Below are 22995 nucleotides of genomic sequence, written 5' to 3' on the forward strand. Positions count from 1 at the left end.
AGAATTTCTTTTTTAGTCCCCACTATGTGCCAGATGCTAAGCTTGGTGCTTATTCATTTCATTTAATCCTAACAATAACTCTCTGAGATAGGTTTACTATTAATCTACATTTTATAGATGACAAATTGAGGCTCAGAGAATAAGTTGCTTAAAGTGAAATAGCTAACAAGTGGCATAGCCAGGATTCTCTGTATTGATTGAATAAATTCAAAGCCGTCCCCCTCCATGGTGCCTAGTTGTTCCCCTGTAAAAAGATACATACCCTTCAAAAAGAAGTAACCCTAAGGGTCTTCTACTTTCAGTTTCCAGTCAAAATGCCTTCCTTGTGTGGGGTGACATGGCATGGTGAGGTTGCATGGACGGGCCAGAGTTAGTCAGGTCTGGGGTCAGGGGTTGAACAGAGATGGTAGGTTTAGACACAGAGGCCAAAGCAGGGTGGCTTCAGAAGCCCTGTCAGAGGGGCGCCTGGGTGGCTCAGTGGGTTAAGTGTCTGCCTTCAGCTCAGGTTATGATCCCAGAGTCCTGGGATCGAGTCTTGCATCAGGCTCCCTGCTCGGCGGGGAGTCTGCTTCTCCCTCTGCCGCTCCCCCTGCTTGTGTTCTCTCTCTGTCAAATAAATAAAATCTTAAAAAAAAAAAAAGAAAAGAAAGAAAGAAAGAAAAAAGCCTTGTCAAGAGTGTGGGGGTCAGATGGAAGCATCTAGTCAAGAGATTCAGTGCCTCAGTAGCTCTGTAGGCAGTAACTGTGAGGGCAGTGAGATGCTGGCTGACTGGTTCAGTCACAGTGTGTGGCACTCAGTCTAGCTCCCCACAGCCTGGGGCTGTGCCCTCCTCTGCACGATAATGCTGACATTCCAAATGAGTAGTTTGTGCAATGTTTTACAATGAGCTTCCCTTCATCCTCAGAGATCTAAGTCCATCTAATGCCCCTGATGGACCGAAATGCCTTTCCCAGCGGACGTCAGGTTCTCCTTCAGATTCTTTCTCCCTGGAAAACCTTCATTTTCCTGGGATGCGGAATAGTCTATTTCTAAGACGACTCTGATGAATGTCACTGGATATCCATAACTGAGGTTCAAACGGTGAACCTTCAAACAAACTCAGAAACCCAACTCATCCAAATGCTGGGGCTCTACTTACATGTTTTTCTTAGAAAGTGGAGAGGTTTAATAACAATCCCTCTCTATTATTCTGTATCCCTTAAAGTAAACCTAATTAGGTGCTGACTTATTAGACCACAGCCCACTTAGATTACTATTAAACAAAGATTATAGGAATGCAAATTATTCTTCACTTTGATTCCTGGTAAGCAAACCAGGAGCCACAGATCATGGGACCCTACACAGAACTACGCATAAAGGAGATATCAATAAACGTGTGTGGATCAAATGATCAGGCAGTCAAATCACTTCTGTGCCTTCAGAGGAACTAGATTCCCAGGGATACATTAATGAACAGGTGCCATCCACATTTCTAAGAACCTTAATATCATAAAAAGTAGCTTGCTGAGAAATATATTAGCAAAGTAAAGTGTGTTGTGGCCAACCTTCTTATCTCACTATAATCAATAATAATTTTTGTTCCACCAACATTTATTTCCCTTTTCTAACGGTACCCTACTTCGTTTCAGGAAATTATTTGGTGTCTCCCCTGGATAATTTTAATAACAGCATAGCCCACAATGGTCAAGTGCTTCCTATGTGCCATGCATCGTGCTTAGTTTTTTTATAAATATCTCAATTTTCATGAGCTCCTTATGAGATAATTACTATTACAATGCCCACTTCAAAAACGAGGGACTTGAGGCCCTGGAAGTTTAGATGAAGTGTTTGAGGAGAAACATCTGTAAGCGGCACAGCTGAGATACGAATCCACATAATCTGGCCTCATAATTGAGGCTCTTAGTACTACATTACATTACATAGTCTGGCAGAACAGCCAGATGCCCGGTTCTCCTGTAGCCAAGACCCAAGACCCAAACTAGACCAATTAGACCCCTCCCTGGAATTTTACATGGCACAGATGAACAAAGAAATTTAGAACAGTTGCAGGAGGCTCACTTAGGTTGCTTCTGCCTTGAGAATTGCCCTTTATTTGCACCTCCCTAGCACTCTGAGGATGAACTGATTCCTTCAACCCTGATCCTCCAGCCTCCCCACTAATACTCCAGGAACTAGACATTATTCCAATACTCTGTTTTACTTAAGTAGATGAGATTTCATTTTACTAGATTCTATTTTACGTAAGTTAGCAGAGCTGGTTTTTACCCTGCACCAGAGGATCACTGCTGACACACCATTATCTAAGGGGAGGCAGTAAGACAATTGTATGAATCCTCAAAGAACAGGACGCTGAAGCACGGTAACTGCCCCGTGATGATGGGATAGACTCGGTGTGCCAAAATGCCAGGCTGATTGCCTCTGCTGCCCTTTCTGTTGAAATGATGAGGGCTTGGGTCCCTCTCTAACCCAGTGGGCTGGGACACGCTGGCCTTCTCCTCTACCTCCAGGACTTTGAGCGGTTTCCAGTGAATGGAACAGGCTTGGGAAGATCTTTAGAAACAGAGACTGCACAAGGTATGACTGAAGAGGCAAAAAGACTCCTAGAGATCACTGCTTTCCCCTCACAAACTGACAAGATTTCAGATGAAGGTGACTCTTTCAAAGTGTTCCCCAGGGAAAACGTATCTATCTGCTTATTCCACATATTGCCATCACTCTAGGATTCTAGGACACTGTCTTGGGAATGCCTCCCTTCGGAGGCCATGCTATACTTCTTTCAAATGCCTCAAAATTGTCTTATCCCTTGGAATGGATTCATTTCTAGAACTAGCCTGATCCAGGCTATTCTGAAATCATCCTGTTTGTTGACTAGGGTTGGTAATCATATTGGAAATAATATTTCTGGCCAAAAGTGAAGCATGACAGTAAACCAATCAGGTGGCTTTTTCCTAACTGCAGCCTATGAAATATCTCTAAAACCATTTCTAAAATGCTCTCAGCAGGGGCAGCTGGGCTAAAAAAAAGGTATAGTTTACAAAGATAACTACTTTGAGGATCACATGAATTGCACAATAGTGTCTATGGATAGTCTCGTAATGCTTTTCAATATATAAGGAGCTTTTCGTACCTTTTCAGTAAGAGCTAACATTCCTTATTACCAGATACTGTGCCAAATTTTCTACACACACTACCTTGTGTAATCCTCAAGATCAGGAGAGTATTACTATAGCTATTAACCACATTTTAACAGAGAAGACCCAGGGCATAGAGTAAGTTGTCTAAGATTACAAAGTGGGTGAGCAGGAGAACCAGCCGTGAAACCCCAATCCCCTGCTCTTCCTCCTCTAGGTTCTGAATTGCACGTCAAAGGAGCAAACGAAACTTAAAACAGTTTGGGATTTTTTTTCAAAACCAAAACCTGCAGTACAAGAAAACCTAGGTCTATTTTTAGGTGAACAATTCTAGTTAAAGAACACAGTCGCACAGTCACTGACTTGAGGCAGCTCAGAAGCCCCCTATCTGCTCCTCACCTTCCAACTCTCGGTTCCAGGACCTGTCCTTTTCTGTTCCCCTCCCTAGTGGTGGGGAAAACATTTCCTCTTTTACTACTCTGTCTTCTACTTTCTCGTGCTGCTAAGTTTTCCCTAAGTTTGTGAACTGGGTCCCCAGACCCTTTCTATCTCTGAGCTAAATAACAGTGTAGACAGCTTCCTGGTTCTCTAGGGAAAGGACTTCTCATCCTTACTCATTTCTTCCTCCCTTATTTAGCTACTTATTCATTTACAAGCCCTCTGTTTTCTTTTAACTTAATGTTCTTTGTCAATCAACAGGGCACATTCTATCCTTTTCAGTTCTGAGAACCTCTAGGAGGATGGTTCTGAGGCTCACTGGGTCCTCAGAGCCTAAACACAGTCTTTCACATCTCAGACACAGAGAGAGCAAAGCCAGAGGGCACACAGAAGTGAGGTTCTCCATGTGGACAATTCAGTGTGCAGTAGGCAAATATCAGAAACATATCAGAAAGAAGTCATAAGCATCCATTTGTGTTACCAGGTGTGTAAAACACAGTGAACTATAAGTACTTCCACAGTGCCCACAATGCCCACAGTGCCGGGAGAGAAACGCAAAAGAGAGAAAGGATAACACACTGAAAAGCACTGGATATTTAAACATCAGACATGTCTAGAGGGAGTGCATGTGGGGGGACAGGGAGCTACAGAATTTCATGGCTAGAAATAGAACCCAAGAAAATGATAATGGGTATGAAGAGCCTATGGCGAATCTACAACAAAGAGATGATGAATCTCATCCCTCCATAGAAACTCCTAATTCAGGGATTAAGAGTGAGTGGCCCTAGAAGCAAGGTGAGGGCCGAGTCTTAAGCGCTGCCTCGCCCCCAAACTTCTATTTAATTTTTTAAAAGATTTATGTATTTATCTTAGAGAGACAGAGCATGAGTGGGAGAGGCAGAGGAAGGGGGAGAGAAAACCCCAAGCAGACTCCGTGCCGAGCACGTGGAGCCCGATGTGGGGCTCGATCCCAGGTCCCCGAAATCATGACCTGAGCTGAAACCAACAGTCGGATACTTAAGTCACTGGGCCACCCAGGCGCCTCTGCCTCCAAACTTCTGACATACTCCATCTGAGGCACTTCTCACACAGACCATGCGGGCTTTTCCCAACGAAAGTTCCCGCCCTGGGCACTCTCACCAAAACAGGTAGTTCAGAGGAGTCATAAAGAGGACTGTGGGAATTAAAGAATGCTCAAGGAATTCTATGTCCCAGGCAGGAATCCCTTCTTTAGCTTATGTAACTGAGTTCTTAGGGTTTCCCAAAGGTTTCTCTGTATCCATAGACCTTAGCCGTCCTCTTGTCCTACTCTCCATTCATATCCATTCAGTAAAAGGACCATATAAATTCATTTTCTGCTCTCCTTTAAAAAAAAAAAGAAAAGAAAGAAAGAAAAGAAGTACAAGAAAAGACATTCCCAGGGAATAACCTTCCTAGGGGAGAGGCAGATGACAAGAGATCGTGTGTTTTTTTGTGCACATGTCAATAAATCTAAAGAAGAGACACCTTAAAGATATGCCTTTGAGTAAGCTACAACCTCTACTCTGTCATTTGCAGCTGTACATTGGATTCTCATAAAATTTAAAGGAGATTATGCACGTCAAGTCTTTAGTACATATTAAATGTCAGAAAATGTTACCTTTTATTAATATTAGTAGTCCTGACATATCCAATGGATTTTTAAAAAATATTTTCTTAAAAAAATAAACAAAAAACATTTTGTTAGATGGTAAAAGAAGGCTGCCAGAAGTGAACTCCCCATTGATTCATGGAGTCAAACAATTCAGTGTTTAACCAGTAAAATTTGGGAAATTAGACCCAAAGGAATTTTCATTACTTTGCCCCACCACACTAATGTGTTTCTGAGTAGGCCTAGAATATTCTCTAAGGCATACATGGGTGGGAAGCACTTTGTGGGTAAAGGGAGCGACTTAAGAATGCAGCTTTTGGTCTTTCTTTCTTTCTTTCATTTTTTTCTTTTTTTTAAAGGAAACTTGGTACTGTGTCTAAGAAGACAAAAAGGATACAGTTACCAAACATAACATTTCCCAAGCCCGCTCCCACCCCCATACACAAACATGGACATGATCCTTCATTTTCTTCTAGGAGAAGAGCAAGCTGGGCTAATTAAAATCTTGTATACATTTTTTGAGATAACAGCGATGACAGCCTGGTGATGACGACCATGATGACGTGGTTTGCACTGATAATAATATCACCTTGTCTTTCCTTCCTAATCACACAGCACTTCACACATAGTATCTTGTTTATCCTAGACTGCATTGTTTGTTATATGGGGGTGTGGGTGTCACTAATACACTTTCCAGAAAAACAGTGATTTTCCAGCAAATTATGAGCAATCCCATGACAACGCTGTACACTGGCACTCTCACCCACATCATTCAGTATTGCATTATGCCCCCAAATTTGGCTGACCAAATGGTTACCACTCGTTAATAATAAAGATCGTGAACCTTATCCCGAAGATTCTGGTCTTCACTATCTGGGAATCCGTGCTTTTATATTTGTTTTCCACCATCCCCTGGTGATCTCTTTGGTCAGGTGGGTTTGGGAAATGCTGTCCTTTTCAAACTTGGGGCTGTGAGGAAGGGATACTGGCTGCAGGGGACTTGGGTGACATTCAGATCCTCTCTTTGATGGTAGCTTTGCTGATCACTGGGATGATATGGAACAGTACACCCATAGGTGTCACAGGCTCAGTTTCAACAGACTCGGGACTGTCCTATCCAAAGGATATTATTATTTGAAAATACAGTTAATTCTTCACTTTGGCTCCCTAATACTGAAATATCATCAGGCAGCATCTCATTAGCACCTTTTCCAGGTGGGGAGAGGCAAATTTAGTGTTTGTCACTAAATTCTATGTAAAATGGTAAAGCTATCTGCCTTTGCTACTTACTAGTCAACAGCTAAGAAATGTCTTAAATTAAATCCATTATACATAATTAAAATGCGTTAAATGTGTGCCTAATGCCCACTTAGCACTTTATCATGTATTCTTTAAAATAGAAGCACTTTTACATGATTAAAATTTTCTCATAAATCATTTAAAAACCTTTTTATTATAGAATTTTTTATACCTAAATAGAATTCATATATTATTTAGCATTTGGGGCTGTTTTCAATATTTTATGCATATATGCATATGCTGTGATGAACATCTGTGTATATGACTAAAGCTTTCACGTCTTTTCCCATCATTCCTCAAGCTAATCAACTGCCAAGTCGTCTCAACTTGGTCTCTGGAAAGAGCTGTGAATCCACCCCCTCATCTTCACTGGCCACACCACCATCCGAGTTCAGAGCAGCTTTATCTTTAGTATGTACTTGACAGATAACAGCCTCCTAATGAGTATGGGACTGCCTCTGCTCTTTCTCAGTCTGTTTCTGTTTCTTTTTTTTTTCTTTCTTTTGGTGGTGGGGGGGAGAAGGGCAGAGGGAGAGAAAGAGAATTTTAAGATGGCTCCATGCTCGCCATGGAGCGGACACTGGGCTTGATCTCACAACCCTGAGATCGAGACCTGAGCCAAAATCAAAAGTCAGATGTTCAACAGACTGGGCCACCCAGGCACCCCTTTTCAGTCTGTTCTCCATACTGCTTCCAATGTTGTCATTCTAAAATACATACTTGCTTCTCTGCATAGAAATGATTGATGATTTTCCCTTGCCCTTAAATTAAGTCCACCATGATCAATGCTGGCTTTCAATACTCTTCATACCACTGCCTTAATCTGCTCCTGCAGCCTCTTATTTGGTTGGTCCATACACTTCCAACTCTCTTTGTCCTTTACTGTCCCCACTCCCCTGATCTGACGGGCATTCTATGCTTCCACATATTACTCCTGCTGGTCCCCTGGGGTCAAGCGATCATCCCCTAACTATAGGCAGAACGCTGTGTTCTTCTAAGCTCAGCAGGGAGCTTTCCATAGGTAGCACATGTATTTGAAGTTGCTTCAATCATGGCCCTTCACTTGCACATAATTATTCATGATTCCTTCTCCCCTCAACTGTGAATAGTCGCATTTTACTCATCTCTTGATCTCCAACACCTACCTTATTGCAGCCCATATAAGGGGCACAGAAAATATTTGTTCACCAAATTAATAATAATAATAATAATAATAATAATAATAATAATAATAATAAAAAAATTATAGGATTTACAGTACCTACCATTTGTGAAATACATTCTGGGTTCCAATCACTGACTTAGGATTTACTGATTAAGAAAAATAAATGCTTACAGAATTTAAGTAAATTGACCACAATTACACAGCTAATAAAACTAAAGCTAGGATTTTGACCTATATGGTTTGACTCAACATTTTTACTGTGCTGATTAAACGAATACGCAATCTCAGTTAATTATGTCATTTAAAGTTATAACAAAATACCCAGAGCAGATATTCAGGCAGTAGAGATTCAATTAATTATTTTTCCCCATGATTATGCATTTGTTTTCACTGCTTAAAAAACCAAGTATGACGTCAATCAATTCCTGGTCGAAATGTCACTGTGTCAGACCTGTTTTTTTTAACATATTAGTATATATATATATATTTTTTTCTACTAATCTAAATAAAACTAAAAAAAGGCAAAATACATTACCTTATAAGAAAGAAAACAGACTTTTATACCTCTAAAAGATTGTAAGTGTAACAGTCATATAGTCATACTCCATGCATTTAAGCAAATCTTTTAGTTTGATGCTTTTTCCAGAAAAGTCTTCAAATTTTTGCAAAAGTAATCTCCTTTGGCTTTTAAAAAAATTATTTATTTATTTTTTAAAGACTTTATTTATTTATTTGAGAGAGAGTGTGTACAAACAGGGGAGGAGCAGAGGGGAGGGACAAGCAGACTCCACACTGAGGACAGAGCCCGATGTGGGGCTCGATTTCACAACCCCAAGATAATGGCCTGAGCTGAAATCAAGAGTCAAACACTTACTGACTGAGCCACCCAGGTGCCCCTGACTTAAAAAATTTAAACACTCAATAGTCATTAGATGTATTAAGTATAAAAGTAAAATAAGCAAAACACTTCCCAAAAAGTCAATATACAAGCACTCACATACACAATCTTCATCAATTTTTCATTCAAGTTATTAAACCACATGTATTCAGCACTTTTCAATCACATTCCTAAAAAAGCTAACTGAGCTCTCATTTTCTACAATTATTAGCATCTTATTACAATCTGCTTTTACTAAATGAAAGGGGGAAAAAGGAACTCCATGATGAAGCAGTGGCTGCTACTGGTGGATGAGGACTTCCGTGGACCAGCTGAGTCCTCTTCCTCCTCCACGCACTGTCCTATCACACATTTCAGCTCAGTGTCTCCTCGGGCCTCACCCCCTACACCCCTTTTGCCTTCTTTATGCAGATCTTGCCTTCAGTTATTATCTATTGTATTACATATTTTTCTTTTTATATTGTTTACACTACTTGTTTTCTCTCTCTCTCTCTCTCTCTCTCTCTCACACACACACACACACACACACACACACACAGACTTAAAAGGACCCAAGTACCTAGTGTCATTATTACCGTAAAATATTTTCTTGGCTTCATTTCTTGAATAAGCTCAAAATGTTAAATTATTAGTGCAGATAATAACACAATAATTGTTCCAGGTAAATATCTTTGTTTCTTTCCCCCCCTTGTTGGATTTTAGGCAAGTTTGTGCTTTAGAAGAACAATAAACATACAAAGTCAAGTTTCTTCTCATTGTGTTTTAACTGATTAATCTATTTGGATAATTTATTGTTTAAATCCTCTACTTACCAACTGACTAAATTCTACTTAGAACACAGTCATTTTTTAAGGAGTTGTGAATATTCAGGATAAAAAAACACAGAGTAGAGACTTACACCAAATTTTTTGAACTAAAACCAATTTTGTTTTATGCTTGTCACTGCATCACCTGTGTCCCTCTACAAGTAAAGTCTAAGCACTTTTTTTTTTTAGATTATTTATTTATTTGACAGAGAGAGAGAGACAGCAAGAGAGGGGACACAAGCAGGGGGAGTGGAGAGGGAGAAGCAGGCTTCCCACTGAGCAGGGAGCCCTATGTGGGGCTTGATCCCAGGACCCTGGGATCAGGACCTGAGCCGAAGGCAGACGCTTAACGACTGAGCCACCCAGGCGCCCCAAAGTCTAAGCACTTATACTTACTTTATTGCTTGGAGAGAAAAGCTTGTATTTTCTAAAATCTCGAGCCAAAATTCTTTTGCCTTAGACCACCAAGCTCTACTTATCTGAGGGCCTATAAGTTATATTCAGTGAATATAATCAAGACAGCTCTAAATATAAAGACCTGTCCAGTGAGAAGGTGGGACATGATATTTTCTAATTTTCAAGTTTATATACAAGAAATACAATGCTCTATCTATTGCTCAGAATAATATCATCATCACAATAATATCCTTTAATTCCTCTTTTACTTTCCTCAAATATATACTTCTATGGTGGGTCTGAAGGCTACCCTACTAAGATGGATGATTTTACAGGGGTCTAAGAAGGCCCTTGGCCTCAGAAATACTTATTCCTGGATCTATGTCTAAGTAGCATTTCCTCTAACGAGGTCTCAGTTTTCTCATCTTTATTTTAGAGAGAGAGAGCCTGAGAAGGAGGGGCGGAGGGAAAGGGAGAGAGAACCTAAGCAGACTCCGTGCTGAGCACAGAGCCCCACTGCAGGCCTTGGTCTCACGATCCTGAGATCATGACCTAAGCCAAAATCAAGAGCCAGACGTGTAACTGATTGAGCCACTCAGGCGCCCCTCAGTTTTCTCATCTTTACAATAGAGAAGCTTAAATAAATTTTCCCTGAGTTACATTCTTGTGTGAAAATCCTTATTGAAAATAATTAAATAAAGCAATCGAAAATATGGAAATTAGAAACATAGTAAAAAGTGGTATTGTGAAGACATGACAAGGTTTTATGAGATGACTTTTCCTGAGTTAACGTCGTTTGACGACGAAATGCTCAAAAGGACTACTTTTGTCCAAAGACACATGGCTGTATTCCCAAACCAATACAGAACAGCACGATAGTGATGGCTTGGGCATCCCTGACGCTTTGCTGCCCCCTCATGTTTCAACACACTCTTAAGTTCTATTCTTTACTGCCTGGGCAGGTGAGCCTTATTCTAAGTAATACGAGGATTCCTAAAAATGTCCTTTTGTTACTATTTAAAAACAATAATAAATGAAATGTTCCAGAGAAGCTGACACATCATCACCATCTTCCTCCTCTACCTTCTGAGTTTTCAAATTAGCTTTAAGAACAACAACACAAATGCCAGGCATGGATTAGGGTTGTAGGAAGAAGCACTTGGTGAGTTACCCATAACATGATGACTTCTGGTATTTGTCTAACCGATCTCCCTGAGTTTCTTCCACAGCACTGAGAGCTAGCTACTCACGTCTCCATTCGTCAAAGGAGGGACACAGGCTTTGCACTCCAGCTCCAAATACCAACACCGCGTTTTTGTTACATCATAGTAACGAATGAAATAGCTATTTAGTAATAAGACTCTTTTGTATATGTACATGTGGAAACTTTTTAAAAAATTGTGAGATCATTTTAGAACTATGTATTTACCTATTAGGTATGGGAACAAAAACTGCCAAGTGATTTATATGTGTTAACTGTAATGATACAAAATCAAACCTCTTTGGCTTTAAAACATGCCAATTGGAATAACCTCAAAGGGGAAAAGGGGATTCTAAGTTCTATGGGAGAAAGCTTTAGAAAACATTGCATGACATATGAAGACTGGCAAAGTTCTTACCTCTTAAAAAAAAAAAAAAAACAGTTGATTTACGGAGAAGTTATAGAGAGTTCATTATTTCCCTTCAAAGAGCTACTACTCCAATGTAAGTTGTTCGATTTTGAAAATGATTCTGAACCACACTTTATTGCCCATGGCACAAAGGCAAAATGTCTGTGGCAGTGAAGAGAGGAAGGGACACAGCACTGGGAACAATGGAAGGACCATTTTTGATGGCACCAAGGAAGTATGTCCCTTTTGACCATTTGGGGGGGGTCCATATTTCATGTCCCTGCAAGCTTTCTCTCATTCTTCTTTCATCTCTGCCCTATTCTTTCCATCACCCCTCATTCTACATCCAGAGAATAAAAACAAGGGCAAGGCAAAGGAGAAAATGATGCATTGAGGCCTACTCTGTGAAGCACTATGCTAAGAGCATCCACATGTGAACTCATTTAATTTGGCAATAACTGTATGACATATGATAACCAATGTATAAATGGGGAAACCGAGACAGAGAAAGGTATGTGGCCTGCCCAGGACCATGCAGCTAGCATGGTAGAGTATGATTTGAATTCTAGACAGGCAGAGCACCCACACTGCACAATTCCAGGGACTCCTGTCAGTGATGTTCTATGGGGCTGCCCCCCAAGGACCCTTGGAGGTGTTGCCACAGCAGCGTTTTGGACCCTTCATGGACTTCGCCATATGCTACCCTTTTCCTCTAGATCCTCAACAAAATATCAAAAAAGGTCAAGTTCATCGTAAAGGATGCCCCACTGACTTTTTTAACACTCTTCCCTGCCCTTCCCAGGACCGCCACAGAGATGTAGCTGGGTTCCAACAATAGGGGGAGTGAACTTGGAGGTAGGACCTGAACAGTCAGCTGCTGAGGGAGGGAATTCACTTTTCTGTGGGTCTTAACTCTTACTTCTGTCGAAGTTTATGTTTTAAAGGGACCGGTTTTCCAGAATGGGTTCAGAGAGGGGAATCTTTCCCTGCTATTGCCTTCATTCCCTTACCCTCCATTGCACTTCTCTGCCTTGGTTTGCTACGCTGGGGCGAGGAAAAAGACTTCCATTTTCTAGTTAATTTCCTGGTGTGCTTTGTGATGAACACGGCTGCACTAAAGCAGTTAATGACAGTTAATTAGTTTCCCTTCCTAGATAAGATATTTCTGTAGCCCCATTGTCCCTAGGCCCCAGGTCAGAAGCTTGTGGGTACAAATGAGGCCATGTTAACCTTAATTCCCAGATTTCAGTTCCCTCTGGTACTGCTCCTGGGCCTCAGTACTATGTGAACATTTCTGGGAGCTTCTAGAGGGTCTCTCACACGTGTTTAAGACAAAGTCTGTGCCCTTTGAGTGCAATTACTCTCCCTTTAATCACTTCCAGGCATCTGCCAGGGTGGCTGGACAGCTGCCCGGACCGCTGACCACCCACTTCTTGATGGACACAGCAATCTCCACTGGTACCTGCAGCTGCTCTTCGGGGATGATGCTCCTGGGGGGCTGGCTCCTATGTGACCTCAAGCTACAAAAGCTTTCAGGAACCAAAATAGCACTGCATTCTGCTCAAACCACAATGTCAGAGTCCTGCCTATGGCAAAAATAGCAGGGGTGGGAGAATGGCCCCTCCTCATAGGGGTCAGATCTAGGGCCCAGAGCAGGGCTGGGGACGAGCTACCATGCGGTCTCTCAAACCAGAATCCCCAGCTGCATGCCCACCAAGATTGGTCTGCTTGTCCCTCAACGTAAAGGGCAAGTGCACAGAGACAAAGGCATTCACTTCTATACCCCTATCTCCGTGTAGGCTAAGCTCATTGACATTGAATTTGGCTTTCTGGAAAGAAATTTGTTATTCAAAGAACTTATTTTGATATATAGGAATTTCAGTTATTGTCCACCTCTCGACCAAGGGCAAAGAAGAAAACTGGTGGACCAGGCATACACTATGAAATGACAGTTGAAAATTATCACCAATAAGATCTTGAAAGATAAGCATGGGAAAGAGAATCAACAGTTTAATATTCATTGAAGTACAAATCCCATTCAAGAGACTTGCAGAAAAGAACTACATTACCAACTGTTCCAGAATCAACTCTGAGGTAGTGACCACAAAGGAGACCAGAGGAAAAGTGCTGACCTGAACAGTGAAGTTAACTTTCAAGCAAAGTGTTCTCACTAATAACTTAATAAGGAGCTCTCAGAATATTCTGAGTTGGAGTCCAAGGAAGGCACTTGAATCAAATGAAGTATTGGTCTAATTTGGAGACTATGTTAATTTTCTTCTGGTAATAATTTTAGAAAACATAGGTTTGCTCTTTCAGGCAATTATTTTAATGAATCAATTGGGGTTTCAAGAAATGATTAAATGAGTTCAATTTGGTTTCAGGTTCAGCAAAATGAGATCATTTGTTCTGTTTTTGGTTCAGTTGAGGTCAAGTCCCGTGTCCAAAATAGACTAATAGGAATCGGGATGGTTTTTTGTGTTTTTTTTTTGCCCTTTATGTCTCTCATCCTTGCTTCCCCTTTTCTTCCCCAAACATCTGCTCTTTTGATCTCACTGAACTTTGCTGTGTTGTATAATTACTTTTTCTCTCCCCTCCCAAAGTAAATTTCTTCTCAATTCTGAGTCCTAATCAGGACTACTGGAATGGGGTTCCTTCCTACACACAAACGGGATATCAATTAACCAGGAGGGTCCCCTTTATTTATGCTTTCACTTTCCTTAAACCAAACTACCACACATTAATATCATGTTGGTAGCATAAGCCTGGAAGCAACATGATCAACATTTGGAAAGTAACACTGTCTCTTAAAATACAAATGCCCAGAGCAATGTTAAGCTTAGCACAAACACAGATTTAAATGGTTTTTAAAAATGGCGCATCAGTAAAGATTTCCCAAGTAATAACTTAAATGGACAATTTGTGGGGTCAGTGAGAGAAATGATAATAGAAAAAGGATCAATTTCTTTAAAATTACAGAATTGCAATATAAAAATGGGCGCTAGTCTTATGTTGAACCTTGGAAGATAGGGTTTCTTTCTAAACGTAAGAAGAGAAAGCTACTAGATCTTCCTTACCTGTTATGGTGGCTTTGTTGATGGATGGTTGGTTGCACATGGGTGATCTTCTGACAAAGAGAGAAAAGTACAAATCAGTAAATAAGTGATATGTGCTAATTTGAGGACTCTCCTAGTCATTTCAGATATGTCATTCTAATTTAAAGAATTATTTTTAAGTTAGGACATGCAAATGAAGACTTCCTTCAGACTAGCCACTTAAGTTCTCAGGCACCCTTGGCACTATAGTTCAGATCACACATGTCAAAAAAGAAGACAGTTAAGTCTCATAGTGATTGACTTTGGGCAAATAAAGCTGAAGTAAATGTCACAGGGACATGATGGAGGAGGACCCCCCTATTGATTGACTACGTTCCATTAAACCAGGGCTTACAGAGCAAATACAGACTTGGTGAATTTGAAAAACAGTCAATCTACAAGTTGTTTCCCAAATACGGTGGTGAGAAACTTTTGTTTTTGGCACAGATTCTCAGAAGTGAATGACTCCTTGTCAACCGTATTAAAATTAGAGAATCTATTTAAACCCTTTTCTTTCTCTTTCCTTATATTAAGAAACCTCTCTGATGCATTTGTTAGAGAGGTATATTAATGCTTTGTCCAAATAGATGCTGCAGAGACTTTAGAAATACTATAAACTAAAGAGACTTGAATAGATTCTATCTTGTGTTCTCTAAGTTTTCAGATGTTTCCCAAGCTTCATAAGATGATTATAAACCCCTTGACACAAAATACCCTGCTATAAAACTAACTTGTATTCTCTACAGAGCCCAGAGCAATGTATCCAGTACTCAATCAATGCTTAATATATTATATTAAAAAGAATACCCTTTATGAAATACAACTTTATAAAGTGATTACTTACAATTGGAAGCTTTTAAAATATTGCCTAGTGATCTTTTAACATTTAACCAACACTTACTAAACACTTATTGTGTGTCAGACACCGTGCTAAATGAGCACATTAGATGAATAATCTACCTTGATCCTCAAAAGAAACCTTAAGGCAGGTAATCTCACTGTTTCAATTTTACCAGTGAGGAAAACAAAGCTTTGGGAAGTTCAATCACTTGTTCAGAGGAAGAGAGCTGAGATCTGAACTAAAGCAGGGGATTCTAGGGCCAGCGCTCTGCTACACTGCCTTACTTTTAGGATGCTTTGGGGGAAACTGGACTAACAGCCACGCATCTGTGCAAATGGCAGGCCCATGCAAAGCCATGTTCACATCTGCTCTCCTGAGATGACACATCTCCTAACTGGGGAATGCAATCTAGTGCTTTGTAAATTCTCACTACCTTGCTTCCAGTCAGTATCTGGCTCTGTCTTACTGCTCTTAAGTTTATTGATGTCAGTTTGGGGTTGAAGTTTTTGCATTTGACTGGAAATGCACCAAAATTGACTACGAAATTATTTTAGTTTTCATTAGTAAATGAAATGAGGAAATTTTAAACTTGATTAATGCTTCATGAAACAGAAAGGTTAATGCTTTAAATTGCTACTTGGAAATAGATCTCTATATAAATAGTTACCTTGTTGAGAGTTTATTTAAATAATTTATAGCTTATTTAGTTCTTGCTCTCTGAAAATTTAGGAAGCATTTTATCTGAAAACAGTATCAAATGAATAGTCCTACACTTTTTCTACTGTTCTGGAAAACCAAATTATTAACCTGTTATTTATTATCTTAATATCAATCCTACAACTTGGGGACTTGACATTTCAACAAGCAATGACAAGCAGAAAATATTAATCATTTGATCCATGGTTACCGTGATAAATGATTTAATGAAGAATGAGCCAGAACTCACTCTGGAATTGAAAATCTCAAAGGCTTGAAAGAGCAAGGTGAGAGGAACCAAGAGTAGGCTAACAAGGTCAGCAATGCACATTTGAGTACCCACAGGGGCTAGGCTTCACATGCATTCTTCCTGGACTGACTCCTTTCCTGGAGCAAACAAAAAGGGTGGATTGTGCAAGGTAGCACATGCCTTCCATAAAATCCACGGATCAGCTTGGAAATGTTTTTGTGGCACTGTAAGTGTCCAGCAGGGAAAATTCTGATTCCCTCATGGTCATCATGTGATGGGCCAGAGTTATAACCACTTCACTGTCACTGAACACAGCAGAGTTTAGCGGGGTGTAGACTGAATCCTACTATTCTGATACCTGAAGAGGTTGGTTTGATTTGAATCAGAAAAGGAGGCACAAATCTGCATTAACCAAAAGAGAGACCACAAAGGGCTTTACTTAGAGTCTATCAGCTAATATTGTTTGGTAAGATGTCACTGGGCATACAGTAAGTCAAATGTAGGCATAAACTATGAGTTTTTATCCTCCTCTAGCTGGTCTTTTCCCTCTAATCTGTTTTGTCCTTGTAAATCAGTGGAAAACTTCTGTCTTGCAAGGAATGGGCTGTAGGCCACCTCTTTAGAGACAGAAGGCCAGTCTGATGCCTTCACACATGTCTGGTCAACTGCTTGCCTGCCACAGGCTTAGGTGCTGTCACCCACGTGACCATGTCTGAAGGAAGTGTAAAGGCATTATATAGTTTCTTGTTTGCCTTTTAAAATCCTTGACTGGATTTCCTGGATATTTGGGACTAAAAAGTCTGGGAGTGACACCAGTAATTTCATGTCTCCTGTGAGGCTGAGACTTTCCAAAGAGGAGGCGACCTTACCTCTGAGTTACCAAATGCCAAAAGCCCCACAAGGCTGTTGAGGTCAGTGTGGTATTTTATGGCCCTGGAGCACAGAAGACATGTTTGGTAATGAACAAATACCCCAAGTACACCCTCTGATTCCACATGCTACATCATCAGCTCATTTCTCCAGCCAACAAGCACATGCAGAGTGATCTCTCTGCGCCGGGTATTGCGCTAGGCACCCAGGGTACACGTGTGAGTCAGGTACAACCCCTGCTCACGGCAGACTGACGATCCTAAGGGGCACTCGGACAAGTAAGCAGGCACGTGCAGCACAGAGGGATCTGTGCTAACATACGAGTTAGGTGCAGGCTGCTATCGGACAGACATGGAAGGGCATGCCTTCAAGTTTGGGACCTGTGGACATGTGTGTATGTTGGGTGTTAGTCAGGGACAATGGCCCCACATAAATTATACTTAAGCTGTGACCTAAAGAATTAATTATAGTCAATGCAATGGATGGGGTTGGGGTGGGGAGAAGAAGGTGAGAAATATTCAAACTGAGGAAACAGGACTGCAAAAATTCATGACCTGGAAAAAACGACAAGTGACTGAAGCTTATGGGTCTCATTCGAATTCTTTGCATTGTGCCTTGTATATTGATTTTTTAAAAACCTTTTCTATCACAGGAAATGCATGCATAATGGCCAAAGCTTTTTTTAATCATGGAAAATATCAATTGGGGAGGTCAATTACATTATTAAGGGATAGAAAGTTCAGATTTTTCATAGTCTTTTATACACTTAGATAAGTTATAATTCCAAATATATTTCTATTCCCTGTCCTCTTACTATTGATTTAAAAAGTTTTTATTCTTTTGGAAACTTCTTTGGAGTTAAAATTTTAATAACTTTTTGTTTATTATTAACAATAGATTGTCAAAATAAGAGCATTTGAATAATCAGTTTTCCACTTGATTGTGGAAAATTATTTTCTCTTTTTAGATTTTTAGCCTTTATTAGCACTTCCTAATAATAACCAATTCCCATCTCAGCTTTCCTTCTTTCAACTGCTTCCTCTGTTACCACAAACACCACAATTTTATTAATTGCTCCATGACACTCCTGATCTGAGATTCAGTAACAGCAGGGGAATCAAAGATCTTTGGTATGATATGATGCTTCTCCAAGTAATTGTTGTCTTAGAAGTAAGAGGACGACTTTGGATTGACTTTAAGTCTTGATGAGATCCTTTGCCCATGGTTAATTTATGAAGTAAGGCAGAACTATAAAGTTACCTTGAGTGTAAATAACTGGGCAGAGGACTGATTATGCCAGATGATTTCTGACGGATGCAATCATCATCTTTATTTCTTATACTACTTCATTTCTGATATTAGAACCATCACTATAAAGTATTAATAGAAAATTAACAGGACATCTTATGACTTAGTGTAAATGGTTAGACAACATGACAACGACTCAGAGAAATTTAATACATTGCTCTGAGTTCAATCAAACTGAGAAAACACCGACTAAAAGTTCAGCAAGAAGGAGTGGGGAAAGGATAACTTACTTGCTAGGTGCTCGATCTTGCAAATTAGTTAACGCAGCAAAGTTGTTTCGTACAGTTCGCAGGCTGGCCAAGACCTACAACAAAAAGGGATTCTTTAAGCTACTTGGAGTACGGCCATCTTTAGTGCAATTTAAAATGGTTTGGTGATTTGAAAAAGTAGTTTGTTAAGTGAAAACCTGGTATTGCTTGCAACCTAGTTTCATATACCGCTAAAGAATCTTCTAGCCCTTAGTGAAGTTTGCATGTATCTATTTGAAATCTAGGGAGGCCAGACTCCAAAGATTTTCCAGACATTTCTCCTCATTGTCTAGGAATATGGTGACAGTAGCAACAGTTTCCACAATATTCCTGGATTCCTCAGCCACCAGAACACTATCCCAGGCAATATACATGGAGTGTTGTTACATTTTATGCAAATCTGAAGTAGTATAATATAAAATAATAAACTTTCACTTTAAGTGTTAAAATTATATATATATATATATATATATATATATATATATATCTCCCCAAATTCTCCTCAAACATTCACCAAGAATGTTAGACTTTCAAAGTCCGAAAGCTAGGTGAATTTTAAATTGTTTTTTTTTACCTTTGCTACATGGCTATCTATCTAGTAAAGAGAAATTATTTTCTTTGTTAAGGTTTTCTGATTCATTAATTGTAAGATTCTTAGGGATGCATTTTCAAATAAAACAGGACCACCCTGATGTGCACAGAGCCGGGCCCACAGAAGATACTAAAAAAAAAAAAAAAAAAAAAAAGTGTTGGATAAATGAACACGTAGACACAACATACCCATACACATAAGGCAGAACCAGTATGCCCTCCCCCCACCTCTGAAGGTCCTTCTTTTTCTAATTCTAGTACAACTAGAAGGTGGCAAAAGAATTGGAAGTAAGACTAGGAGAGAAAATTTACAATGGCTTTACCTGCCTCCCTTTCCACTAGGATGGGCAAGTTTTCCCCAGGGTGGAGCCTATATTAGGTGAGACTATAGGTAATCTGGGTGAAAACAAGAATGTTGAAGTTGCACTAAAACATAGATTTCAAATGTCCTATGAGGTACTACATAACAACCAGACGACCTGACTCTGTTATGTATTTACTCTGTGAACTTAGACAAGTTACATAATCTCTGTGTACCTCAGTTTCCTTTTCTATAACCCTGGATAGTGATAGCTCTCTCTGCGGGTTGTTGTGAAGACGATATGAAATGACAGGATAGGTGCCAAGGACAGCGCCCGGCAAACAGCACTCAACGAATATTAGCCCATTATGGCAACATGCTATCTGATTAACGATTTGGCGCATGCACAGGGAGTTTATTTAATGCCTATCGTTGGTAACGAAGCGGGGTGAGGAATGCAAATTTACAATTGCTCCAAGTGTTCCAGAACTATATCCAGAATGTTTTCATCTGGCACTGATTTAGACTAAAGTCAGTCTAAATGTTTTTCTAAGACGAAAATGTCTCAGACATTTCTGAAACTGGCATTAATTCTTGTAAGTCCCTGGGGTGCTGTTTACGCCCTGGGACGGTGACCTACAGCATTATCCCCTGAAGGAGTTAACGGTGCTTCCTGAGGTGCCAACCACGATTAACTCAGTCACTGGAAAAACCTGGCTCATTATCACATATAAACAACTCCCAGCACTGAAAGGTCACGCTGCCTATGACGGAGTATTCAAATAGCCAACTGTTGACATCAGAGCACGCTGTCTTTATTAGGCATGAAATCTTGAATGATGCAGAAATAAATCTGATAAATGACCCACTGTCATTAAATCATGCAGGCCTAATTTATGCTTTAAGAATTGAATATCAAATACACTAAGAAAACATTTTTAATAAGATGATTGCACTCCCCAAATGCTCCTTTTTCTAGGCAAAATTTAACCTCAGAATTCTGAGAACTTTGTTCTAATAAATTATAGCAAGTGCACTGCACTTGACACCTACGTGAACAGAAATAGTGCTGCAGGTAATTCAAGTTCTATGCTCATTTGAAAGGAAACACTGGTTCATGAAAGATATACTATAGTTGTTTTTCGACTCTGTTACAATAAAAATGTTAAATCAGATGATTTTGTTTCAGTTTTTAATATAAATTTAATGTATTTCTTTTGCATAATCTATGTCTTCACATGGTACAGAATTTAAACAGAATAAAAAGGTAGAATGTAGAATGTATACCTCTTATTAAAAAAGAGAAAAACTCAAATTATTGTTATTTGTGAGAGGAGGCAGGTAGATGAAATCAGGGAAGTATGCTCTGGGGTATTAAAAATATTGGTATTGTTCTATTTCTTTAACTATTGATTTTAGTGTTTTTTTATATTTTAGATAGTCACTAGATATATTCTCTTACATGTATGAAGAATTTCCAAATAAAAAGTGGAAAAAGAAATTTTCTTCCCAGCCCCTCCCTCCAGGCATTCAACTGCCTGTCCCCTCTACCAACTGACTTTTAGGTTAGTCTCCTAAAGTTTGTTTTTATAAACACTGCTGCAGTACATAATTTTGTAAATCCATCATCCCTTGTGTGTGCAAGTATTAGACCACTGTTTTTGTGATAGGACAAATAATACTCTATAAGTTTTATATTAAGGGTTATTATATCCTGCACTATGGCACACATATGATAACGGCAGAAGTATAATAAAAGTTCCAGACAGGGCACCTGCGTGGCTCAGTCCGTTAAGCAGCTGACTCGGTTTCAGCTCAGGTCATGATCTCAGGGTGGAGAGATCAAGCCCCTTGAGGGGCTCGGAGCTCAGCACAGAGTCACCTTGGGATCCTCTCCCTCTGCCTGCTATCTACCCCCTACCACTGTTCGCATGTGCGCATTCTCTCTCTCTCAAATAAATAAATAAAAAGAAATCTTTTTATTTATTTAAGTTCCAGACAAATGTTATGGAGAGCACTGCCCTAGATTTAGCTGACTGATTCTAGGTGCCTCCATCACCAATGCACTTAGTCTTTCATGCTCTCACTTGTCTTGCAGACTACAGAGTGAGGCATTTGGTTCTATAGGCTGTGGGGAAGCACCGGAAACAGTTTTACTCAAGCCCTTGAGTCAGGAGTCCATAATTCTTTGCTTTTGCTCTAGGGCAGTTCTCACTCCCCTTGATTTCAACCTTTTAAGAACTGTCCTCAGGGCTTTAACGCTCCCATACTTTTCTCCACCCCTTAATGCTTGCTAACCAAAAAGAACCTTGAGGTTTTTCCCTTACACAGCTCAATGGTTACAAAAATAAGGCCATTTCTTTATCCTCAGCCACTCCAAGCAAAAGTGTAATCAGTCAAGGTCAAAAATACGTTTGAAATGATGAGAAATCCATACACTTTAGGAAAGAAATGGTGATGGTGCTATGGAAAACTGTGGCAGAGATGGACCCTGTACTGGCTCAGGAGAGGGATTACATGTTATTTACACACACTAATTTCAGATTTTCTTAAATACTTTTAACATTTATTAACCAATAAGATTCACTGAAAATAGCAGAACAATGTGGGCTTCATTGAAAAGTTAAACAACTGACCATATAGCCTAAAAGCACTGTATACTTCTATAGTAACAATTACTTGAAAAGATTAAAGAGGGTGCTGTAAACAAACAAAAAAGACAACGTTCTCCTTAAAAACCCGAGGCTTAAACAGTAAACAACGAATTTTGAGGACTGTTTTTCATTACAAATACACTTCATGTCACTAGATGGTGCTCAAACACAGAGCAAGAGTTGCCACTGATGTTGGGGGGGGGAAGGAGGAAGAATTCTTCGTCTTGGTTTTACTTCCAGAAAAAACAAAAACAAAAACAAAACAAGCAAACAACAACAATAACCAAAAAAATGGAGTCAAATTATGATTACTTACAATATAAAAAGATCATTTTGATAGAAACCTTTACTAGGAATGTTTTGGCTAAACTGTATGAAATTGCTCTTCTTGTATGTCAACAAAGGTTGAATATTGATGATTTCATATAGTTCGATCTAAAAAGTACTTTGATTATAAAAGATGCTAGCTGTACTTTAATGAAAGATCCAAGGTGAAACTAACAAAACAACTGAAATGTGATGACGAGTTTCTGTTAGAGCCCAGCAGGGGACGCCAGATGGCTTCATCAACCTGGGGATTGTGATGAGGCCACAAGGTGGCTGCTGCTGGGTGAAATGGGACAGGGACACTCAGGGACGTTAAAAAAATACTGGCAATGTTCTATTACCAAATGGAATAGTACTGTTCTATAGTGTTAATGACTAGTATGTTTTTTACAAAATTATCCCAGATGCTGTATTTTGATTAAAGTTAAAATGACTCATCTATT

The 22995-nt window shown here is 39.7% G+C and overlaps 1 protein-coding gene across 9 annotated transcripts in view; it reads right to left on the reverse strand.

Annotated features, from left to right (window-relative positions):
* The window catches only part of PDE4D (phosphodiesterase 4D), a 710048-nt gene that overhangs the window by 178356 nt on the left and 508697 nt on the right, over window positions 1–22995 (reverse strand). For all 9 annotated transcript variants that reach the window (XM_026498401.4, XM_026498405.4, XM_057306966.1 and 6 more), the window contains exons 4-5: window positions 18662–18735; window positions 14449–14498 (exon numbers count right to left, since the gene is read on the reverse strand). In XM_026498401.4, coding sequence (XP_026354186.1) covers window positions 14449–14498; window positions 18662–18735 — 124 coding nt within the window. The remainder of the gene's footprint in view (window positions 1–14448; window positions 14499–18661; window positions 18736–22995) is intronic.

Source organism: Ursus arctos, unplaced genomic scaffold (genome assembly GCF_023065955.2).
Source record: "Ursus arctos isolate Adak ecotype North America unplaced genomic scaffold, UrsArc2.0 scaffold_5, whole genome shotgun sequence".
In the NCBI taxonomy this organism is placed as follows: domain Eukaryota; kingdom Metazoa; phylum Chordata; class Mammalia; order Carnivora; family Ursidae; genus Ursus; species Ursus arctos.